Source organism: Alexandromys fortis, unplaced genomic scaffold, assembly GCF_014885135.2.
Source record: "Alexandromys fortis isolate MF-2015 unplaced genomic scaffold, M_Fortis_MF-2015_v1.1 scaffold_166, whole genome shotgun sequence".
Lineage (NCBI taxonomy): Eukaryota > Metazoa > Chordata > Mammalia > Rodentia > Cricetidae > Alexandromys > Alexandromys fortis.
In genome coordinates, this window is record NW_026068102.1 from 3,034,207 (window position 1) to 3,058,863 (window position 24,657).

At 37.2% G+C, this 24,657-nt stretch overlaps 1 protein-coding gene across 2 annotated transcripts in view; it reads right to left on the bottom strand.

The window, feature by feature from the left end:
* Window positions 1-24,657, bottom strand: part of Frmd3 (FERM domain containing 3) — a 195,166-nt gene that overhangs the window by 68,474 nt on the left and 102,035 nt on the right. For both annotated transcript variants that reach the window (XM_050123934.1, XM_050123933.1), the window contains exons 4-5: window positions 7,901-7,979; window positions 984-1,081 (exon numbers count right to left, since the gene is read on the bottom strand). In XM_050123934.1, the coding sequence (XP_049979891.1) occupies window positions 984-1,081; window positions 7,901-7,979 (177 nt within the window). The remainder of the gene's footprint in view (window positions 1-983; window positions 1,082-7,900; window positions 7,980-24,657) is intronic.

Here is a 24,657-nt window from a genome sequence, read left to right on the forward strand (position 1 = left end):
ACAATATATATGTAAAAATAATTACAGAAAAAAAGAGTTCATGAATTTGAAAATGGTCAAGGTTGAGTATTTGGGAAGATTTGGACAAAGGAAAGGCAATTTGGAAATGATATAATTATATTATAATCTCAAAACCAGAAAAACAATTAAAAACTGAGAAACCTATCTTTAAAACCATACCTACTCAAAGGCAAAATACTTTTTTCAAACCAGCATTAAAACAAAAGATTAGAAGCATCTAGACTCCAAGTCTAGTGAGTGCATTCAGTCTTCCCAATACACTAGTATTATGCTCATCCCTAAAAAGAACATCTACCTCTTATGGTCTGTAATGTTCTGTTCACAGTTGTTATAAAATTCCCTTTGTAGAAGGACTTATAACTACCCCATGTTATACAGGAAAACACTAAAGCTTAAAGAACTAAAGTAATTCAAATTTGACAAAATAACTAGGAAAAGGGGAGGATTCATCAAACAGATTTGTGAATTTATTCTTGTGTGCCTATGAAAGCTGAAAAATTTATAGAAAATACATGCACACATGAAATACAATTAAGGAGTGACCTACTTTTTAAAAATCCATTTCCTTGATATGGCTTCACCCATTGATATGTCTATTAGGTATCATTTGATAAGTGGAATCAAAACATAAAATTCTGGCATCAATATAGAAAGTCTTACAAAATGATGGCCTGTTTCTTTGAGAAAAAAAAAAAAGAGAGACTCTATATTCTACTCTTTGGGGCTTGTAAGTCTTCAAATGTGAGCAAGGCACTGTGAACAGTGGCGCTCAGCCTTCTGCCAGGATTAATGACTTGGGAGGGAATGTGAATAGGTGAATCTGTGGTAAACTACATTGTCATAAGTAGATTCCCCCACAGACAAAGACAGGATTGTCATAGGTAGCAGGGAAGAGAGACACAAAATAAAGTTCCATTGCCCATTGCAGTGTTGGGAATGAGTGTCCTGGAGGCTGGACTCACCTTGAACGATACAAGCACCAAGATAGGCAGCATCAGAAAAGGAGCATAACAGCCGACCATGAAAAATGTCTCTTTTAATTTGCAAATATAAAAGGTATCTGCAACAAAAAGGAAGAAATAATCATCTTAAGTTTTATCTGAAGCTTGAAAGTAGGAACTTTTATTATCTGTCTACCTGAACCACACCTAGATCTCGGCAGTAGTTTAGACATGCCAATCTTCCTTCAGATGAGCACATGCAAAAAGAAGTGGAGATTTCAGAATTTAGAAACCCAATGTTTAAGTTAGCTTTCAAAGGTAAAGGGGCTCAGCCTTTCTAAGAAACTCCAAAATAACCAAGAAACACATGGCCTAGCAGTCACCGACTGCTACCACACAAGGAAAACCACAACTTATATCATCCACATCCCAAGGGTCTTTTGAAATTTGATTTCTTTTAAAACTCTATGTGCATTTGTAATCAGAAGCTATGTTGAACTACCATATGCTCATTGCTCCTCAAGAAGAGACATCTTAGTAACTAAGCAATAAAAACCAAACAGCAACAAATTTGGTTATGAGACCAAATTAAGATGATGGACACTTGGATTGGGCTCTTGTGTCACTGTATTTGGTCTCTGATCCTCTGCAGACTAACTCAGATACCTGTAGAGGCACAAATGTGGTCGGTAAACTGCACTGGGAAAACAGAAGGAAAAGTGGGCAACGTTATGGAAGAATCAACTACTGTGAAACTTTCCCGGGTTGTCTTGTAGGAAAGTTGAAAAGATGTATGTGTGGGGGTCAGCCATGATAAGCTAAGTCTGGGCAGGTTACCCAAAGGGAGTTCTTTAATTCCAACCATTATCACCTGGGACTCTGGCCATCGATGAATTTAAATGGAGTCTAGAGTTTCAACAGTTTACCCTGAGACAATGACTGGCTGCAAGGGGAACCACAGGCTGATTGCCGACTCCCACCCAAGAGCAGACCATTCAAAGGAAATGCCTGGCATTCCAAGAACTGTAGATAGAGACACCTGCCAGTGCATCTCAACAGGACACCCCTAGACAAATGTCAGCCAATCAGGAGGGCCCTAAACCTGAGAGACCCTCTCAAACCCACCTTTACTACTACAAAAACTTTATCGTAATTGAACTTGGGGCTCTCCAGATATTCCAATACATTGAACATGCGGAGAGACCGAGTTTGCAAACTTGATTAAAATAAAAGCTCTTTGCTTTTACCTAGGGGACTTGGTCTCCTTTGTTGGCTTTTGAGGGGACCCCATGGATTTGGGCATAACATATGCACTTTGTAAGAAAACTCAGGAAGATTGTATTAACAAGAGAAACTTTTACATTGATAAGTGCTATCGCAATACTTTAAAAAGAACATTAATAGTTAGAAAATAATACAGAGGCAACAGTTTGCAGATACTGGTTTTCAGGCCCTTGTCACTGTCCTTTGAATTCATCCATGCTGATCCAATTCTTTTCAGATTCCATGCTCTTTCTTAACCAAATTGACTCGCAGGCTCAGGTCTGGGCTCTGTTTTGTTTTTTAACAAAAGTAACAGATACCATTCGTGCCAGTTTAACATTTACCTACAAGGGAACCTCCTCATCACCCCACATTTGCATATCCTTAGGAGAACCCTTAGAAACACCTTTTAATTAGTCAGTTACAACTTTGAGGTAGTTAATTTTGGACATCAGTTTTACTGGGTCATGGGATACTCAGATATGAAGCTAACCATGATTTTGGGGATCTTTAAAAGTGTTTATGTGCATCATTTATAGCTGAGTTAGTGAAACAGCAAAACAGATGGCTACCCTATTTGGGGCTGACATCGTGCAAAGTGTTCCAGGACGGAATGGGGCAGAAATGCAGAGGGAGGGTGAATTTACTCTATCTTACAACATGAACTAGAGTATTCTGCCTTTCGTACTCCTTATCCTGAGGCCTTCAGACCTGGATGGAATCCACTGGCCCTCTATGGCCTCTCGCCTGAAGACTGCAGAGCCTTCCAACCTGCCTAAAGATGCAAACTAATTCCTTATAATAAAGTTTATGCAAACACACATACATAGTCACTCATGTACACACGCGCGCACACATACACACACACATGCACACAAAACCCACTGTATGTTTCTGTGAGAAAACCCTGACTAAATACTTCTACTGCTTAGTAATTTGCCATACTCAGCATTATGAGCCAAAGTATAACTTCACTTTAAAGATAAAGTCAAGGAAATGGAAAACCATAGAGGGAGATTTGTATTCTAATCTCATAAGGGTTTTTCTTGGTCCTGGACATGGGAGCTGTCAGTTCTGCTGGTACAAAATTGAAATCACAATGGACACATTGAAGGACTCATCATTGCCTTATTGGTGTTTTCGTCACATGGATCTTCTTCTTACGTACTTTATACTGGACACTGTTCGAGCCATCAGGGTATTAGTGACACTTGAGAGATTCAAAAGACAACCTGTTCCCAATTAATACATACTTTGTATTAAAAAGATAAAGCAACTAATAACTTTATTACAGTTTGAATTGATAATCTAGACTAGTTTGCTGCACTGAAGCCTGTCAACTTTAATCAGCACATTCATTACCCAAAGATATTGTTAGAATGTTACTTAGATTCACTAGGTAGACAGGATATTCATAGCTACCTGGCGATTCTCTATCATGAGTCAGAATTTGAATAATAGGTTTCTCAATCTCCCATGAACATAAGAATCACTAGGGGACGAGGGCTCTTATTCTTAACCACAAGACAAATGCAAATTAAAGGTACTTTGAGATTTCCTTTTATTCTAGTCAGAATGGATACGATACATAAAAACTAATGATGACAGATGCTGGCTCTGAAGTGGGAAATGGGAAGCACTTAATCACTACTTATAGGAGTGCTAACTGGTACAGCCACTATGGAAATCAGTGTGGTGGTCCCTCAAAGAACAGTAAATGGATCCAACATATAACAAAATATACCACTAAAGTTCTGTCCTAAGAGTAGGCTGCACATTTTGGAGTTATGGGCAAGTGAGGTCACAAATACCCCCAAGCATTGCATGCTATTGCCAATGCTCTTGGTTCCCCTCCAGAACTTGGTAATAAGAGCTAGCTACTGAAGACACCACATATTTGAATCTTAGAATATGAAAAAATCAAGATGGTGTGGACCTGGAAACTTTTCTACTGGTTGGCTTTCAAAACGCTGTTGAGGAGTTGTGCAGTCTACCAGAGATCAGAATAAACATTGATTATAGCCAATAGTGTACCATGAAAGACACAATGCCTGGGCTAGCAAGACATGCCCACTGGAGCAATAGTGGCTTGAACAACATGCAAACAAGTAACACTTTTCTGATTGGATTTAAAGCCTGCTCCACAAGCTGAAACCTATTTGTCACAATTATGGGACTGAGAAACTCTGACTAGATAGTTTTAGGTCCTAGGAGAGAACCTACTACTCACACTCTGCTAAACATATATTATACTAAAACAAATCCTGATGATTTATTATTACACCCATAGATTAAGGTATCTCTCAACCTTCATCAGAGATGTTTCTGTTTGCACTAAATGATGATCAGAGCAATGACCCATAACTGGCCAAGATGCAAGGAGTAAGAGACTGAAGAATAGTCAAAACTAAATGGAATATGTATATTGTCTCCCCTCTTCCAAAATGATAGAAAGAGTGTAAGAGCCAGATATTATTGATGATTATAAAGCAACATTGTCTTTTGGACACAGAAGGGAAGTTGTACTTATGAACTCAAAGCTGTTGTGACAGGATGCATAAGACTTGTTAAGTCCAAACCAGAGCAAACTGCAGAATGGGAAGGAGAATTGGGTACAAAGACAAGCAATCAGGCAGAGAGTTATTGACAATTGTTGACTGCTGGAAAAGAGTTCTCTCTCTCTCTTTCTAAGAAGGTAGCTCCTGATTATTCACTGTGCTCCAGCAGAAGGGCACACATCTCAGAATAGCTGAACAACAAAAATTGGTCTTGAGTAAGGAAAAAACCCACAAACCAGGATGGGAAGGGAAGTGGTCTAGTTACGGGAGTAGCTGGAGAAGGGAGGTTGGAAATGATCAACTCATTACAATATTCTCAAAAAACTAATTAAAAATAAGATTAAAGAAAAAATACCAATTCTACATTTTTATGAATGGTACCTTAAACCCAACTAAGTCAGCATCTGGACTTTTATCAAAATTTGAGAATTTATGTTCATTATTAATTATAACTAAAAAGTATTAAAAGTTCAAATTTTCACTAAAGAATGAATGGGTAAAAACTGATATATATATATATATATACATTCACAATAAAATATTATTTAAGCATAAAAATAAAATAAGTGTAGATACTAGAGTTATTAACTATAATTGTTTTAATTTTAATATGAATAAAACTTTTGTTAACAACTGACTCATTCTTTATATTAGATTATGACAAATGTCAATATTTCTTTACCAGTTGGTTGTCCAGTACCAAGTGATCACTCTTGAAAGCATATATGTAATTAACATTATATGGACTGGCCAGATTTTATTTATAAATGTATATGTACACACCTATATGTATAAGAATACAATAACAATTACTAAAAAAGAGGCCATGAATCTGAAGGAGAGCATGGTGGAGAGGCATATGAAGGGATTAGAAGGAAGAAAGAGAAGGGAGAAATGTATTTACAGTGTAATATCAAAAGCAAAATAAAATAAAAGAAGATAAGAGATTTAGAGAAATAAATGACAGAAACGAATCATTGTTTTTGTTTTTAATTGAAATTTAATTTTCCCCTTTCATTTAATTCCTTCAACCCCTCCCAGATACTCTCCCTCTAACCTCTCTCAGGGCCCTTCTACTCTCACTATGATAGTATTTTTTCTTTGATTATTAAATATGTGTTACATACATACACATATTTGTATATGATGTTCACCTGATATACACATATATACATGTATATAATATATAAAAAATACAACACACATAGTCTCTATATACGCACATGTATGTGTATATGTATTTAATAATATATGCATGTGTGTTATTATACACATATAGTAACATATGTATGTATTTTTCTAATTATGCTGGTAGTATATTCAAGGAATTTTGAATATTAGTATATTTAAGACTCTTGTCTTGGGATTTTGGTGAGGTCCTAGGTGTGTCATTTGTTATTTTGTGCAAATTCATTGTAGTTTTTTATTGTTGTTATTTGAGGTTTGGGGTAGTGTCTATGTATAATTTTAGTTTTGTGTTGTGTTGTATGTTATTTATTTATTATTTATTTATTTCTAACTCATTGTACTCTTCTGTCTGGGTATATACTTAGAACTGAGGAAAAATTAATCAAATAAATTATAAATAAATTTTAAAAATTTAGGCCAAATCAGGTTACAGGTACATACTTCATGATTTCACTAATATGAGGTATCTGAAATAGACAAATCTATAGGCATAGAAAATACTTTGTTGCCTGGGACAACAGAATGGAGGGACAGATCATAAAACTGAAAATGACATATATGCGTTGACAATGCTGAAGCATGCATGGTAGTCTGTACATGGCAGTTCTGTTGAACTTGTCCATATTGGTTGATGAGGATTACTGACCAGGTCTAATGTATGTTTTTGATTTTTTTCTAATGGAGTAATAAATATTCTAGATTTCAATAATGGTAACAATTATCCAGTATTATGAATGTGATTGTAAAATTAATGTTTATTAATTTAACCCAATGAAAAGAAAAAATAAAAAAGGATTACAACATAACATTACCTAAAATATCTGCCACATATTTTTTCTCTTTCATTTTTCACATAGACACTCATATATTCACTTACATGCATACACATATATACACACATTTATATGCACACATACAAACACAGATTACTCATAGTTACATATATACATATATACCTATATATACACGTATATACTTATACATATGCATACACATGCAAACAGAAATATACACACATATACACCACATACACTTGTATGCACACATCACACTTACACTTTCATTTTCTGCTCCTGTACTTCCAGCACAAAACTCATGAAAGGGCTGTGGACAAATCAATCACATAGTACAGCTATCTGCTCCTTTCACTCCTTATGGGCAAGTATCACCATAGGCTACAGACGACAGAAAAGCAAAATCTGCCAAGCTTTTCCCACTCCACCTGCCAATCATCAGCACAACATGGATCTGGACCCATGCAGGCCATTGTTAGCTATAATTGCATATGACAGTTTTGATGTCACCAAATTAGAGACCCAGCAAGAACTCAGTGCACAACAGCTTCTTCACATGTACATCTAGAAGGTAGACACCTGGGAATCTTGCTCAGAAACTTTTACATGGAAAGAAGTTTTCATGGAAACAAATCTCCAAAATTAACTGAAAGTAAATCCAGCAGAGAGAGTTGAAAGTCTGGGAAGCAGACAGTTCAGAACTGGGCTGAGAAGAGTGCACAAATGAAGGAAAGTCTAGCTGTAGTTCTCATTTATCAAGTGGAAAGCCAGACAGTTAACTGTCTATTCTGTCCAGAAAACTGTCTTCCAGCAAGACTTAGATCCAAAAGACAGAGTAGGGCTACCCTCTGCATCTGCTCACATCTGTTTCTGTTAGCACCCCACTGTCAAATGTTCTCTGAGTGCCCCGCTCTTATAACCATTGTTTTCTTGTACAGATAATACTTTCCCAATGACAATGGTTCTCTAGAAAATATCCCAAGACCATCAAGAATAAGAGGAACACAATGCTGACCCCAGAGCCTGCTTCCTGGAGGAGTTCTGATGGAAATAATAGGAATGTCTAGCCTTTAAGATGGTAGAGACTCTGACTGGATACAGGTGGCAGAGTAAATATGCAGAAACAGAAAAATACCTTGTGAGCTCTTCTTTAATCTTCAGGGGTTCATGTGGGTAGAATTTCACTCTAAAGCACATGGTGTATGGTGGATGAGCTGAAACATCATAAAGAAAAGATGTGAGATAAGAGGCAGAAGATCACAGACTCAGTCACACACAGGAACATCAGCCATGCAGCCTCGCAGACTAGCAGTCAAAGGAGGAGTGTTTAAACAGAATGACTAAGAAAACAACATGATGGTGACACAAAGAACGTGCTTATAGCACATCCAGAGGAAATGCAGAATGCAAGCAATTGAGGAGGAAGCCCATCTTTCCTCATCCAACTCACCTTCATCCTTTCATCTCTCCAGGTCCACAGGAGTATTTTCCTCCTGTGATACTTCCCACCCTCATGCAAAAGACAAACTGCGAGACAGCACCATTCGGCTTTTGGGCACATGAAAAAATGTTTAGTGTATAAGGTGGAAAATTGCCATTGCATGTGTTCTTAAACCAAAAAGATAAGTGAGATTTTAAAGAAGTTAGCCACATAGACACATGTAGGTTTTTATTATAAGCTATATATAAGATTAAATGGAATTTTATTCTCTAACTTTTCTTTCAAGGTAAACAGAGCTTAAATCATCACCAGACAGTGAACAATATTTGAACTATTCTAGATGTAATTAAATTTGTTTCATAGAAAGAACCACAAGTTTTAAGTATGACTATACAATGAAGAAAATTCATATAGAAAATAATTATCACAACGATTTTATATTTGAGCTGGTGAGATAGCTTGGCAAGGGAAAAAGTGGACCTCTGAGCTTGAGGGCCTGAGTTCAGTCCTTGAGACCTCCACAGTAAAGTGGAGCATCAACTCCTGCAAGTTGTCCTTAGATATTCACATGCCATACACCAGATAAAAAATAATTATAGCTAAAAGCAATCTAATAGAAAATACACTCATCATAAGGACAGCACTTTTATGTTAGCAAAGAAAATCTGAACACACACACTAATGAGTACACACTCATAAGCACACAGGAATCAGTATGCTCTTTTTATGCCAGAAATTTCTTGGGTTGTTGATACCAATGTGGTCCTGTGTTTATAGGTTTAAGAAAGAAAGTTCTTGATGAGTTGATGAATACCTGCTGCATTTCATCTTTCAGGAAGCAGAGGCAGGAAAATCACCACGAGTCTGAAGCCAGACTAGTCTACACAAGAGGTCTAGGTGAACGAGAGCTATATAGTGAGACCCTATATTATTAAAATCTAATTAAAGAAAAGAGGGACTGAGTAGATGACTCAGCGAGAAGAGCACTTACTGTGTAAGCAAGAGGACCCAAGATAAAGTTCCTAGCACACACAAAAGTCAGCCTGGCTTTGCAAACCTGCAACTCCTGTGCTGATGGGCAGATCTGGGTGGCTCCTGAGTTTTTAGGCTAGTCAGTTTAGCCAGATGGTGTGTTTCAGGTTCAGAAAGCAAGCCTGACACCTACCCCTCCCCCAAAATGGTATAAAATATTGAAAGAAGACAAACAATGTTCTCCTCTGGCCTCCAAAAGCATGTGAACGGTGAATGGATATACACACCTAAGTTCATATACTGGACATGCCATACACACAAATAAACACAATGACAAGTAGTATATTTTCTCAAGCACTTGGAAAAAATGGGCACTTTTCATATGACAATAATACAACTTAGAAAAATACACTGAGTCTCAAGTCATTCATTCTTTATATCTAGAATGTAAAATATTTTATCTCTGAACATTATCTAGAATTTATTTGATTTTTTGAAAAAAAATATTTAAATTTTGAAACTAAGGGATTTTGATTTTGATTTTAAAACATTTGTACTTTTTATTATTTTTATTTTTCAGATTATAATTACTTAATTTCTCCCTTTCCTTTCTTCCATTGGAACATACATTTAACAGAAAACTATTTTTACATGCAAAGAACAATTGAACCAAAGATTGAAGAGGATAATTTTCTCTATTTTGTGTATTTCTTCCTCTTTTATCTTACATTAAATTTTTCTAAGTGCAGTTTTAACATAAGTGATCATTATAGAGACAGATAAACACATAGATAGATGCCCAATAAAAGGAATGATAGGTAGGCCATTATCCTTCAGTTTATTTCTGTTCCTCACCTTTCATTGTTCAATATCTCATCAAATGCAATTTCTCCTCTTACTATTAACAAATTTCTTTATATCTTTCTGTAACTTTTGGGAGAAAAAAATATATATTCCCATATGCTTATATATGTGGAGGCATTTTTAATTATTCTCTCAAAAATAAATCAAACCATGCATGTTTCTTTTATTTCTTTCCTATAGAGGTATACTTACCCTTTCCTCTAGTAGGGTAGATATAATCTTTATACAATTTACTTTCTATAAGTTGTAATAGATAATATTATATGCAAATCCAAATTTACTCACATATTTGCCTTTAATTATCATTTAGGTTATTTTTATAATTAAAATATGGTGTGGTATGCATTATTTTATATAAGTCATGATATGCTTCAAAACTGGAATGGTTGGGCCAATATGTACTGGAAAATGTTTTCAAAGATACAAAAAACTAATTTCCTCACTGGAGGTAAAGTACAAGAAAGGCAAAAACAAAAGGTGCCCTCCAAGTAGGGCCATACTCTGCTATGATCTGGGCTTATTGTTTCCTACAGTTGGTTGTAGCACATAGCTAAGCTCATCACACACAAATCAAGAGTAGAGATCTTACAGAGGAAGATATAGCTTCACAGTAACCATCATTGAGTATTCCTGAGTGGAGGAACATCTCCACCCAGTCATCCTTACTCTAACCCAAAGTCTGACTTTGTCATGTAAGAATTCTACCTTATTAGAAAACAGTGCTTAGAGTACTACAGTCTTTGCTTTTTTAAAAGTTTTAAAAATATTTATTTAACTTATGTGTATGTGTATCTCCTCTGTGCTGGTTTTTGAGAGGCCAGAAGAGGACATAGGATTCTTGGGCCCACAGTTGCAGACCATTGTTGCTGGCATGTGGAAGGGGGGGAATAACCCACGTCCTCTGCAAGAGCAACAAATGATCTTAACCACTGAGTCTTCAACTCCAGCTCCGACCTGAGTCTTTTATGAAACAAATACCCACAATTCTTCTATCTTCTTGTCCTAAGATACATGTCACAAATCATGGGGGCTCTATGCTTCCTTAAACATGGGGTCTTGATGTCTCCTTAGTATTAAGTCTTAAAGTTATGTAAATCTTAATTATTTTCATATGTGTTGTGGCTTGTCACAGTCAAAAGGACTCCACTTTGTCCTGACATCTACCTGATTTTTTGGGGATGTGATCATAGAAAAAAGTAACATGTATTGATTATACATTATTACTAGCCCCATTATCAGAGAAGGAATGACATCAGGCAATAGGAAAAAAAGAAGAAGAGTTACATTTTAAGGGCAATTTGATGTGGGAGTGTCATATATCAATCTGTTGATTTCATTGGTTAAGCAATAAAGGAACTCCTTGGCCCTGATAGGTTAAAAGATAGATGGGAGGAGGAAACAGAATAGGATGCTGGGCGGAAGAGGAAGTGAGGTCAGACTCTGCTCTGCTTCCGGAGAGACTCTGCTCTCTGGAGCAGAGACGCCATGGTTGCCATGCTCCGCTCTCCTAGGCAGATGCACGCAATGAAGCTCCTCCAACCCACGATGGACTTAGGCTAGAATCTTCCCGGTAAGCGCACCTTGGGGTGCTTACACGCATTATTAGAAATGGGCTAGTCCAGGTGCGAGAATTAGCCTGTAAGGGCTAGAGTTCATGGGCCAAGCAGTTCTTAAATGAATACAGTTTGTGTGTTGTTATTTCGGGCATGAGCTAGCAAGCGGCCGGGGTGTTGGGGAAGCAGCCCCGCCGCTTCCCTATTTCAACAGCAATTGTTTGGTTTTCTTATATTGTCATATAACCCATCATATTTTTACCAATAATGGACCAACATCATTGGTTCCATGCAGACAATAAAATAGAATTGTTTCAACTCTCTTTACTACAGAAAAAAACAAGGTGAAAAAATAGCCATCTACATGTTATTGTTGTTGTTGTTTTCAACAAGGAGATAGAGGGAAGTCATTTATACTTTCTAGTAGGCACTGCCTTAGGGTGGTCCTGATATCTACCCATATCACCTGTATTACTGCTGAAAAGGAGCCTGTCTAAGTGCTAATAATACCTGGAACTTACTGTTTGGAACATGTCCAAGGACTTCAATTTCCCTCTAGATAAATGCTTCTCCTCCTAAATAGATAATAAGCTTCTCTGCCCAATCTGGTACCCACATCTTTTTATTCTTTCACTTCAAAATAATGAAATGAGGTAAAGGGTTGTTCTTACCCATGACAAAGCAGGCAGAATCAGAAATGAGAATCAGGGCCCAATCCTAACTGTGCCATCATGAAAAGCCATTGTGAATTGTTTTTAGGCCAGTTAACATTGTCCCTCCATAGTTTTACATTTCTGCTTTGGTACTTAGCTTCAGCAACCATCACAGGGCACACAGAATGGGTTATGGGCTACCATATCCCTTTTAAGACAAGACCCCAAGCATTAAAGGGAACTTCCAGGAGTGTTCTTGAGCAAACACCTATCTTTTCTACTTCTTGTTTTGAAAGAGGGGTTTTGATGGATCTACTGGGTTTTTGGTGTATTTACATGGGACATTAGTTAAGTATAAGATTTCTTCTTAGGAATCATGCTATTATCAGGAGGGACTTAAAAAGAAGTTATAAATGGGAGGGAAGAGAAGGGAAAGTGTAATTGAGTCATGTAATTTGTGTATGTGTGTGTTTGGGGGAGGGATGTTGACACTCTCCTAGAGAAGCAGCAGCCAAGGGAAGAATATGCAAAACCCATTTTAAATGGCAGGACCATACAACTGCTCTGGGAAACACAGGAGTATCTACTGAATGACAGACCAATTATCTTCTGAGGGAATATCAGTGGTCCCCTTTGCATCAGCAGATCCCTAAGTCCCCCTCTTTTGGTAGTCGTTCTTTTCAGAAATGATTTCCTTCTCTTCAGAAAGATTTTTTATGCATTTATTGGTTTCTTTAAAAATTCATACAATATATTTTGATCAGATTCTTGAAGCCATCCACTGAATTCAGAAATGAGACAGGGCTATGCACTCTGCCCATTCCCTTTCAATATTGGGCACAAAGTGCTATGTGGAGCAATAAGGCAAGAAAGAGAATTTAAAGGGAAACAAACAGGGAAAGAGTAAGTCAAGTTACTTCTGTTTGCAGGTGATATGAAATTTTATATAAGACATTTCAAACATTCTGTCAGAAAACATGTAGAAATGATAAACAAATTCAACAATGTGTCAAGATAAAGAATGAGCTCATACCAATCTGTGGTTTTTCTACAAAGCAACAACAAACATACAGAGAAAGGAGTCATAGACACTTCCACTCTGAATAACATAAAAAATTATCTAGAAACAAACATAATCAAAGAGGAAGATCTAAAGAAAGACATAGAGAAAGACATGGAAAGTGGAAAAAACATCTCATGCTCATGGATTGGTAGAATTAATATTGAGAAAATGACTATTTTACAAAAGCTATTGACAAATTTAATATAATCCCAATCAAAATTCCCTTCTGATTCTTTACAGAGATAATCATAATTACCCTCATAATTATCATCTCCTAAAATTCATATGAAATCACAAAAGTTCACAGAGCCAAAACAATCCTGAGCAAAAAGATCAATGCTAAAAGGGTTACTATTTCAAGCCTCAAGTAAGGAGCCAGAGCAATAAAAACAAAATTATACTGGCAGAAAAACAGACATGGATATCAATGGGACAAAACTGAAGCTTCTGTCACAAGAACACATCACTTCAGCCACTTAATATGAGACAAAGTTGACAAAAGCATCTCCTGGGGAAATCTAAGCATCTTCAATAAATAGTGCTGGGAGAATCAGATGCCCACAGAGAGAAGAATGAAATTAGACTTATCGCCTAGTACAAAAATGGATCAAAGACATAAGTGTGAGACCTGAAACTGTTAGGAGACACAGGCAGCCCCTGCAGAATATGAGTGTAGGAAAAGACTTTCTAGGAGGGGACTTTATCACCAAGTCAGAGTGAGATTGACAGCTGGGGAACCTGCATGAAACTGAACTAGGCCCTCTGAATGTGAGTGACTATCGTGTGACTTGGGCAGTTTGGGGCCACTAGTCGTGGAACCAGGATTTATCCCTAGTACATGAACTGGATTGTTGGAGCCTATTCCCGATAGAAGGATACTTTTCTCAGCCTAGAGACAGCAGGGAGGGCCTTGGTCCTGCCTCAAGTGACCTGATAGACATTGTTGACTCTCCATGGGAAGCGTCACCCTCTCTGAGGAGTGGATGGTTGTGGAGTGGGAAGAAGATAGGGGGAACAGGAGGACTCCAGGGAGAACTGGGATTGGTATGTAAAATAAGATTGTTTTAAAAATAAAATAAAAAATTAAAAGTAAAAAAAAATAGTTGCTAGCTGACAGGTGGAATTTCATAACATTAAAAAGATGCACAGCTAAAGAAACAACCAAATGAGTCAAATGAGTGAAGACAAGTTCCACAGAACTGGAATCTTCACCTTCTATACATTCCACTGAGAATTGACAAGTTCCACAGAACTGGAGTCTTCGCCTTCTATACATCCCACTGAGAATTGGACTGAGAATATATAAAGAACGCAAAAAGCAGAGTCAAACAAAACAAAACAACGTGTTCAAAAAATACATCTGATAATAAAAGTTTTTATTTTTTAATTTTAAATTGTCATCTTTTTTATTCATTCATTTGTTTGTTTAGAAAACTATCTTTTCTCATTTTACATACCAATCCCACTTCCCATTAGCTCCCCTCCTCCTATTCCCTCCACATCCTCCCTATCTCCCATCCACTTCTCAGAGAGAGTAAGGCTTCCCATAGGAAGTCAACAAAGACTAGAACATTGCTTTGAGGCAGGACCAAGGCCCTCCCCACTATATCAAAGTTGAGCAGGTAATCTCTCCAAAGAGAGTCAGGTTATCTTTCTGAAAAGCCAGCACAGGCACTGGGGATAAATCTTGGTCTCACTCAGTCTGCTCTAGACATGCAACAGACACCACATTCAGAGGGACAAGTTTGGATCTATGCTGGTTCTCCCACTGTCAGGCCAGAGTCAGTGAGCTCCTATTTGCCCAGGTAAGCTGTTCCAATGGGTATCCCCATCATGGTCTTGACCCCTTTGCTCACATTATTGTTCCTTCCTTTCTTTGACTGGACTTTGGGAGCTCAGTCCAGGGCTCCACTTTGCATCTCTGCGTCTGCTTCCAACAGTTTCTGGATGAAGGTTCTATGATGACATTTAAGACAGTTACCAATCTGACTACAGGGCAAGGTCAACTGAGGCTTCCTCTCCATAATTGCTTATTGTCTTTGCTGGGGTCATTCTTGTGGATTCCTGGGAATTTCTCTAATGCCAGGTTTCTTGCTAGTTCCATAAGGGCTCCCTCAATCAACTTATCTCTTTCCTTGCTCTCCCTCTCTGTCCTTCCTCCATCTCGACCATGTAGAGGGTTTTTAAAAAGAAAAAAAAAGCTAAAAGAAATCTTCAGGGGCTGGAGAGATGGCTCAGACGTTAAGAGCACTGACTGCTCTTCCAGAGGTCCTGAGTTCAATTCACATCAACCACATTGTGGCTCACAGCCATCTATCATGAGATCTGGTGCCCTCTTCTGGCATGCAAGCATACATGGAAGGAATGTTGTATACATAACAAATAAATAGATCTTTAAAAAAATCTTCAAAATGTTCACTATCCTTAGATATTAGAAAAACATTAATAATAAGAACTTTAATATTTCAACTTATCCCAATCAGAATGGCAAAGATCATCAAACCAACTGACAAGTGCTGACTGGGTGATGGGAAAAAGGAAATCTTTATTCATTGTTTGAGGGACTGTAAACTACTCCATCTACTCTGGGTGTCAATATGAAGAATCTTCAAAAAACTAAAAATAAATCCATCACATATCCCAGACATATCTTTTATTAGCATAAGCCCAAAGGGCTTGACATCCCACTGCACAGATACTCACTCTGCCATAATCACTCACTGATACTCTATTCACATTAGTTAGAAATGAAAGGAACATAAATGTCCATCGATTGATGCATGGTAAAAAAGTGGTACATTTGTACATTGAACTACTATTCAGTTGCAAGGAAAAATGAAATAATGAGTTTTACAGGTAATCAATAGCTCCAGAAAAGATTATATTGAGTGAGGTAATCCACACCCGGAAAGACAAATGTCACACGCTCTCTTTCATCTGAAGCTCCTAGCTCCAATCCTTCAGATTTAAGAGTAACAATAGAAACTAGGATAGTAAAAGATGGATAATTGTTAGTGTGTGTGTGTGTGTGTTGTGGAGGCAATAGAGCGAGGAATAGCAAGGGAATACTGTCTTATCTCACTTTTGCTTTTCTTTACGCATTCTATTTCTACTTCATATATTGCATAGCACGGGTGCAAGTAAGCTGATGGGTGGTGTAGGAGGTCCTTCTGTGTTGCTTTCATCAGTTAACAAAGAAACTGCCTTGGCCTGTTGATAGGGCAGAACTTAGGTAGGTAGTGAAGATGGAACTGAATGCTAGGAGAAAGAAGGGTGGAGTCTTGAGACGCCATGGATCCACTGCAGGAGATAAACGTGCTGGAACTTTGCTGGTAGAGACCATGACCTCGTGGTGATACACAGATTAATAGAAATGAGTTAAATTAAGATGTAAGAGTTAGCCAATAAGAAGTTAAAGCTAATGGGCCAAGCAGTGATTTAATTAATACAGTTTCTGTGTGGTTATTTCGGGGCTAAGCTAGCCAGGTGGCCAGGAAGAACAATCAGGCCTCCTCCTACAATCATCTCCTTCTTACTACTGATGGGGGAAATAGGAAACAAATCAAGAAAGTTATTTTTGGTATTTCGGAGTTAGTATGACTTCCATTCTTTACCTTCTGGCTTTTCACAGTCTTCATTGAAAAGTTAGATGTCTTGTTTTTATATGTGACATGGTGGTTTTTACTTGTAATTTTAATATCTTTTTTTACTTAGAACTTTCATCATTTTGATGATTTTGCATTGTAGGAAGTTTCTTTGCTGGTCTAGTGTACTTGGTCTTTTGTTTCCTCTTGCATATTAATAGGCATCTTTCATTAGATTAGGAAACTTTAATTTAATATTTTGCTACAAATATTCTCTGTACCTTTGAATTGGATTTTTTTCTCCTTTATGCCAATTATTTGTAGATTTGGCCTTTTAGTAGTGTCCCCTATTCCCTGGGTGTTTTGTGCCTGGGTTGTTTTAGATTTAATCTTTCCTTTGACTTAGCTATCCATTTCTTCTACCTTGTCTTTAAGACCTGATATTTTCTCTTCCACTTCTTTCAGTCTATTATTGAGGCTTACTTCTAATCTTTGTTATTTTTCCTTTTGAGTTTTTCAATTACAGTTTTATTTCAGCTTGACTTTTCTTTACCAGTTTTATTTCTTTGTTAAATTCGGCTTTGATCTCTTGAATTGTTTTTGCCATTTCATTCAACAGTGTTTTCACAGTCTTCATTAAGGCATTTATTCATATACATTTTAAAGTCCTCAAAAATAGTCACAATTGTTATTTTGAAATCCTTTTCTTGTATTTCAGCCTATTACAATAGGGGGTGTTCTTTCTAGAGGAAGAATATTTTCTTGTTTTTCCTGTTTGTGTTTTCTTGCTGGGACCAGAATCTACAGTTATGGTGTTTGTAGTGGGTTTTGATATACAGATCTGGTCTTGCCTTTATCAGACAAGTGGCTGTTTCTTTGGTTGAAATCTGACAGGTTGTTGATCAGAAGAATGATGTTTGGTTTTCAGTCATGGCAACACTGTGTTTTAGGGTTTAGTCTCCATTAAGTACAGATCATTGCAGTGAGTCAGCTAATTTTAGGTTTGCAGGCAGGGGAGGGCTGATTCTGAAATTTGCTTAAATAGAATTTGATGTCCAGCTCCACAAAAAGTAACAGAGGTAGAACTAGGGACACTCTGGCTTTGGCCCTGGATGCTAGTGAGTTTGAAGTGGATAGGGGTTGGGTGAGAGGAGGGGCTGAGGTAGTGTGAGTGACAGGTCTCAGAGTACTCTAGAGAAACCAGAATGGATCAGTGGAAGGAAGGCATTGGTAGCTACCTGGGTTCTTGACAAGTGTGTGCCTGTGGGTCACTGGAAAAGAACAGTGCAATATTGCCTTTTTGAAATATAAACATCACTTACCATATTTTCCTAAAACTTAAAATGAAGAAAATTTCCTGTAGTCACTTCAACGAGTAACAGAAAAATGAGAAGAATCATTTTCAGAATACATATAAAGTTAGGATCATTATCATATAATTTTGACTTATAGTTAGACAAAAAATTCCTCCTACAATTTCCTATAAACAAAGTTCACACTTAGAGCTCATAGCTCTGACAGCTCATAGGAAATTCTTGTACCTAGAATAGGCCTGGTACTGCTCTTATCTGGAACATGTTGAAGGAAGAAAAACAAAGTGTCATAGATTCACCAGGCCCTACAGAAACATTACAAAGGACTCAGAGTTACAACTTCTAATGTCTAAAAATGTGACACTTGCTTTCTAAGGGAGCCCAGGTTAAGCATTGAGTACTCTCAACCTTTTCTGTACAACTGATGCTTTTTATCTTGGACAAATGACATTTGCCGCCCTGTATTTTTATAAGAAACTTTCAGTGTGGCTATTCTTGTTTGCTGTGTATCTGACAGGAACAGTGGCATAATGAGTTCATTTGTGCTGGATGCATAAAGAAATGACATGATGGCAGATATTTGCATGTGTGCATGGTGCCATGAGCACAAACTCATCCAACACAGAGGTATCCTAGAGTATGTAGGAATAAACCAGTTACAGAGAACACAGGCTCCAGAAGTGTTGGCTTTCTTTTAGTTAGAAATCATTATTATTGCTATTATTGGCATTCTCAATAGCAGTGATAAGGGATCTTTGCCATTGAAATAATTGCTGCATTCTTTCTTCTTTGAAAGCAGAGATGATTTCTCTGTTTTGTTTGTGTGGTGGTTGCTTGGTTTGGGCATATCAAATCATGCTGAAGTTGTTTTCTTTTAGTTACGGTTCTCTCTTAGACTTGTATCAAACATAGGCACAGTCATTGACATGTATGCCTGACGGTCAGTCTTTGAACTCGCTTAGAAGAAACAGAGCTGTGAGGAGTTGCCTCCTAAATACTTAAGGCTAGACTTCTTCAACCACCTCTATCTGGTCATGGCCCTGAATGAGACCTTGGGGTCAAACAATTGTCTTCTCAAATTCTCACTTGAATAAATTGCTCTAGACAAACTTAAAACACTCTGTTGAAATTCTATGTTCTACTGCTTACCACGAGAGTTTATTTGCCCAGGAAATAAGGCATTTACTTGAGGATGAAGCCAGAAGAAAATAGTGTCACAAACCACAATCCCAGAGAACTTAGACAACAATGAGGACACTAGGAGAGACTTACATAGATCTAATCTACATGGGAAGTAGAAGAAGACAAGATCTCCTGAGTAAATTAGGAGCATGGGGACTTTGGAGGCAGGTTGAAGAGGGAGGGGATAGGCAGGGAGGGGATCAGAGAAAAATGTAAAGCTCAATAAAAATTAATTAAAAAAAGAAAATAGAGTCAAATTTCCATTTTTAACATCAATAGCAATTTAAAACAAATGCCAGAGGATAGCCATGCAAACAGCTCCTATCTCTGTACATAACAGCACTACAACATGAACTTCTTTTTAACCAAGTTTACTTATGTATATGTGGGTACTATAGAAGCCAGAAGAGGGTGTTGAATTCCTTGTAACTTAAGTTATAATCAGTTGTTGTCTATCAGAGGTTGGTGCTTAGAATCAAATCTGAGTCTTCTGGAAGAGCAGTAGGTACTCTTAAATGCTTAGCCATCTCTCCAGCATTTACCACTTGATTTATTCATTTATTGATTGGTTCATTAATTGATTGATTTTTAAAGCTTCTTAAGGATGACTGCTTCACTGAAGTTACTTGCATCCTAGTATTCTGAGGGAGGTTCAAGAGAGACAGAATGAAAGTGACACACTCAAACAGCAATTAGAATAATTTCTAACCACCTTAAGGCTACAATCAGTTTCCTAAAGATAGCTGTATAGTATGATGGGTAATAGTGTATGCTAACATTTTGGATAAGCCTGGAATAACCTGAAAATGTATGAGAGGAATGCCTCCTTCATTCTAAAGGTCCTCTGCAGAAAATTCATCTATAATTCCCATAAACACCTGATCTGATGCAGACTTGAGAGTTGGAATAAATTTTATTTTGAGAACCTTAATAATACCAGTAACAACATCTGTATCACCATCTGTCCTCAGAAACAGCTGGAAGAAGTCTGGCCAACAGCTAAAAACAAATAAACCACATCATATCATTCTTCAGCTAGATTTATGCCAAAAGGATCAGTTGGAAGTGATCCGGAGGGCTTTTCACATGGAATTTCATATTCATTTACTGTGATGGAGAGTATATAAGAAAAGGAGTAGAATTTAGCAGATCTTGAATAAGACCTATTACCATTCTAAACTCTCCTTTATAAACAGAAAGCAATGGGCAATAGGACTCAGATGAACTATCCTCTTCTGCTCCACATAGCTACATTCTCATTCCACATTCTCCCATCCACCACAAGTTATCAGAGAAATGGACCCCAGTTTTATGTGGGCAAATGAGTAGAATGTAACACTCTCCAAAAGGGAAACACTTGGACTCTCAGGAATAATTAGAGACCTGTCCCTATGTCAGTTCTGGGACTACAGCAACGGAAGGAGAAACCAGCAAGCTTCGATTTGTGGCAATTTAAAAGTAATTTTCAAAATAGCAATTAGGAAAATGCAAATCAAAGCAACTTTGAATTTAATTTTACCTCTATCAGAATTACTAAGAACAAAGCAATCAACAACAATTGCTGAATAGGACGTGAAGAAAAGAGAATCTCTTGACACTGTAGATTTACAAACTGGTCCAATCACTCTAGAATCTAATCAGCATGGAAAATTCTCAAAAACAAATAAAAACCTACCACATAACCCAACTATACTGCCCCTGGAGATATTTACAAAGTATTTGACATCCTACACCACAGATATGTTTATTGTTTGTTGCTCTATTCACAATAGGGGGAAAATGGGAATAAGTTTAATGTCCTTTAACTGATGAACGGATAATGAAATTATGGCCCATAAACATTACAGAATACTATTAAACTGTAAAGAAAAATGAAATAATATATTTTGCAGATAAATAGAAAGACTTAGAAAATATACTGAATGAGTTAAAGACTCAGAAAGACAAACATCTTGTGTTCTCACTCTTTGGAGGCTCCTAGCTGGAAATTTTCAGATGTGACTATGTATTGTGGAGTAATTGCAGAAACCAGAAAAGTAAAAAGAACCTCTGTGGAGGAAAAGACTTGAGATACGATAAAGAGAGGAATAGAAGGGTATGAGTGATCTGATTTAGGAATGGGAAAAAACAGCGATCATCTATTTAAAGATGGTAGGATGGCATCGACATAGAAGAAAGAAAGAGGAGGATAAAATAACAATATTTGAAAGAGTCATAAGGAATCATAATATTAGTATATATTGTAGTTTCATGAAATCTTCCCACCTATGCAGCTTTCCAGATGCAAAGAACACCTAACAAAGGTCCCAACAGCAAGCAAGACAAGTGCTCTTTGGAATTGTTGGTCAGTGCTGTCCAAGAGACTCTCTACGTATTTCAGGCTATTGTTATTGCTTTTGGTTGCTCCCTTCTGATAGAGGCGTAAGGCAAGTCCATATTGCCTGAAGATACCATGCACTTCAGAAACAGGGACCAGGACCCCTCAACTAAGACTGGCCTCAAAGCCTCTCCTCCCAGGACTAGTTTCATAATACTGAAGGCATTATAAAATCTTCCATAGGTGGAAAACAATCAGTAGTACAACCCATTTTGATGCCTATGAACCATACCAATGATCAATGTGGCAAATAACTCTAAGGGTGCAGTATAGAAAGCATACTTGGTGGTAACCAAGACTCTCTAATTGGATTTATGACCTGCCTAGCAAGAGAGAAATCATGCCTGGTACTAGAAACCCCCCAACTACTCAGTGCTATTGAAGTCATAGAGCTTATAACTCAAGAGAGCTTACAACTGCTAATTTACTAAACAAGCATAATCACTAAATACATTTGACATATTTGTCCTTAAATCCACTGACAAGGATAGTCCTCATCTATCATCAATAAAATGTTTCTTTGAAACAAATGGAGCCGATTACAGAAAACCATAATTGATCAAAATGCTAATTCGTGGAACCCAGTCCTGATGGATATATCTATGAAAGAATAGATGTTCCCAAGCCTCAGGGAACATTGAACAAGAGGTAGTAAAAACATTGTAAGTGTCATAAGATCAGGAAAAAATAGCAAGGAAAACTCTTCTAACAAAAAATAAAAAGCCATTTGCAGATGGATTCACAGTAGAATTCTACTGGTGTTTCACAGAAGATCGATAAACAATCTTTTTACATTATTTAAAGAAATAAAAAAGAATAGAAGCAGAAAGAATAATACTAATTTCTTTCTATGAAGACGATGACTCTAGTATCAAAATCTGTAAAGATACAACAAAAAAGAACAGTCCAATATCCTTGATGAACACAGATGCAAAATTCCTCAAAACAATACTCACAAACTGAAAATGGAAATATATAAAAAATGATAATCCATCATGATCAAACTGGCTTATTCTCTGTGAGACAGACATGTTTAAACATATAACAATCAAAAATTGTAATGAATTATAGATGTGGACATAAATATAAAAATTATATAACAATCTCAATAAATACAAAAATACCCTTTGACAATACCCAACATGGATTTGTGATAAAAGTTCCACAGAATATAGTTCTATATGAAATATATTTCAATTAATGAAGGCCACATGTAAAAAACAAACAGACTACAATATCCTAAATGGAGGAAACCCTCTTTCTCATTAAAATTGGGAAAGAGAGAAAGCAATATATTATCTCACTCCTTTTTATTACAGTGCACAAAACACTAACAGGAACAATAAAGGAAGAGAAAGAAATCAAATAAATAGGAAAAGAATAGTCAAATTATACCTTTTTTATCTGATTTAATACACAAGAGATTCTCAATATTGAACTAGAAAACAAAGTTATCTACAATTTCAGCAAAGTATCAGGTGCGATAACAAATAACTTTTCTATATAGCAAAAACAAACATCATGACAAGGAGATCATGGACACAGCCCCATTAACCCATTAACAATAGCCCCAGAGAAACAAAAATATCTAAGAATAAACATAATCAAAAAGGTGAAAGCCTCTGCAATGAAAAGTTTAAACTGAAGAGAGAGTTATAGAAAGATGCTAGAAAAATCAGAAGACCTCCCATACGCACTGATCGGTAGAACTAATATTGGAGAAATGACCATTCTACCCAAAGTTACTCATAGACTGAATGGAATGCCAGTGAAAATGCCCATGACATTCTTCACAAGAATAAAAAAAGGAAGTATAAAATTAACATGAAATCACAAAGAACCTGACAGAGGAACAGCAATTCTGCTTGGGGATGAAAACAATGTTGAAGGGATTGCCATTCTGGATCTTATGTTACAGAGCCATTTGAATGAAAACAATAAGAATGACAAACAAACATGCAAACACACATAACTGAAGCCACATAACATTAGACAAATATGGCAAAAAACATACCCTGGAGAAATGATGGTGACAAATGATGCTGGGAAAACTAGACATGGAGGAATGAATCAAGAACCATGTCTATAACCCCCACAATAGCTAACTCCAAACATGTCAAAGACTTCACTGTGAAAGCTGAAACACTGAAACTATCGGAAGGAAACTGCTAGAAAAAAAGATTAAAGTTAGGAATGGATGTTCAGAATAGAACTTCATTTGCCCAAGAAATAAGAACATTAGTTTAAAAGTGAGACCTCATAATACTAAAAGCTTTTGTATAACTAAGATAATAATCTATTTGGAAACAAGAAAGCCACAGAGTATGAAAATTTCTTTGCTTTTTTTATATTGATATAGGATCATTACCCAGATTATATAAGCATTCAAAAAAACAAAAAGTAACAAAAAGACCTATTAAAATAGGCCATGGGAGAGCAGTGAGCCTCAAGGTCCCCAGTAAGAGAGCTCGGCACCCTCAGCCTGGGCTCCAGGGGCTCCTGTGTTCTCCTGGATCCTGCACTGCCTGCCCCATCCTTCCTTCTGTCCCTGGATCACTGGGCTACCAGGCGGCCCTGTTTAGGTGCTGAAGAGTTCCATCTGGACGGGTGAGTGTGTGCTATCCAGGGGCAATAGTCCCGGAAGAGAGCACAAACCCCCCTCCCCCAGCTCCTTCTGCAGGGCTGTCGTTCTTATACACGACCCCCCACCCCCCAGCCTGCATTCTCGGCAAGGTCCTTTCCTCAGGAACAGTTTTCTGCTCCTACACTAAGGCTTCCAACCAAGAGCAGTGAGTGCCTGCCTACATGTCAGGCCTCAAAGACCCCTGAAAGGGAGCACGCGCACCTTCAACTTGTGAGGCAGGGTGTCCTGTGTTCTACTCGTCCCTGC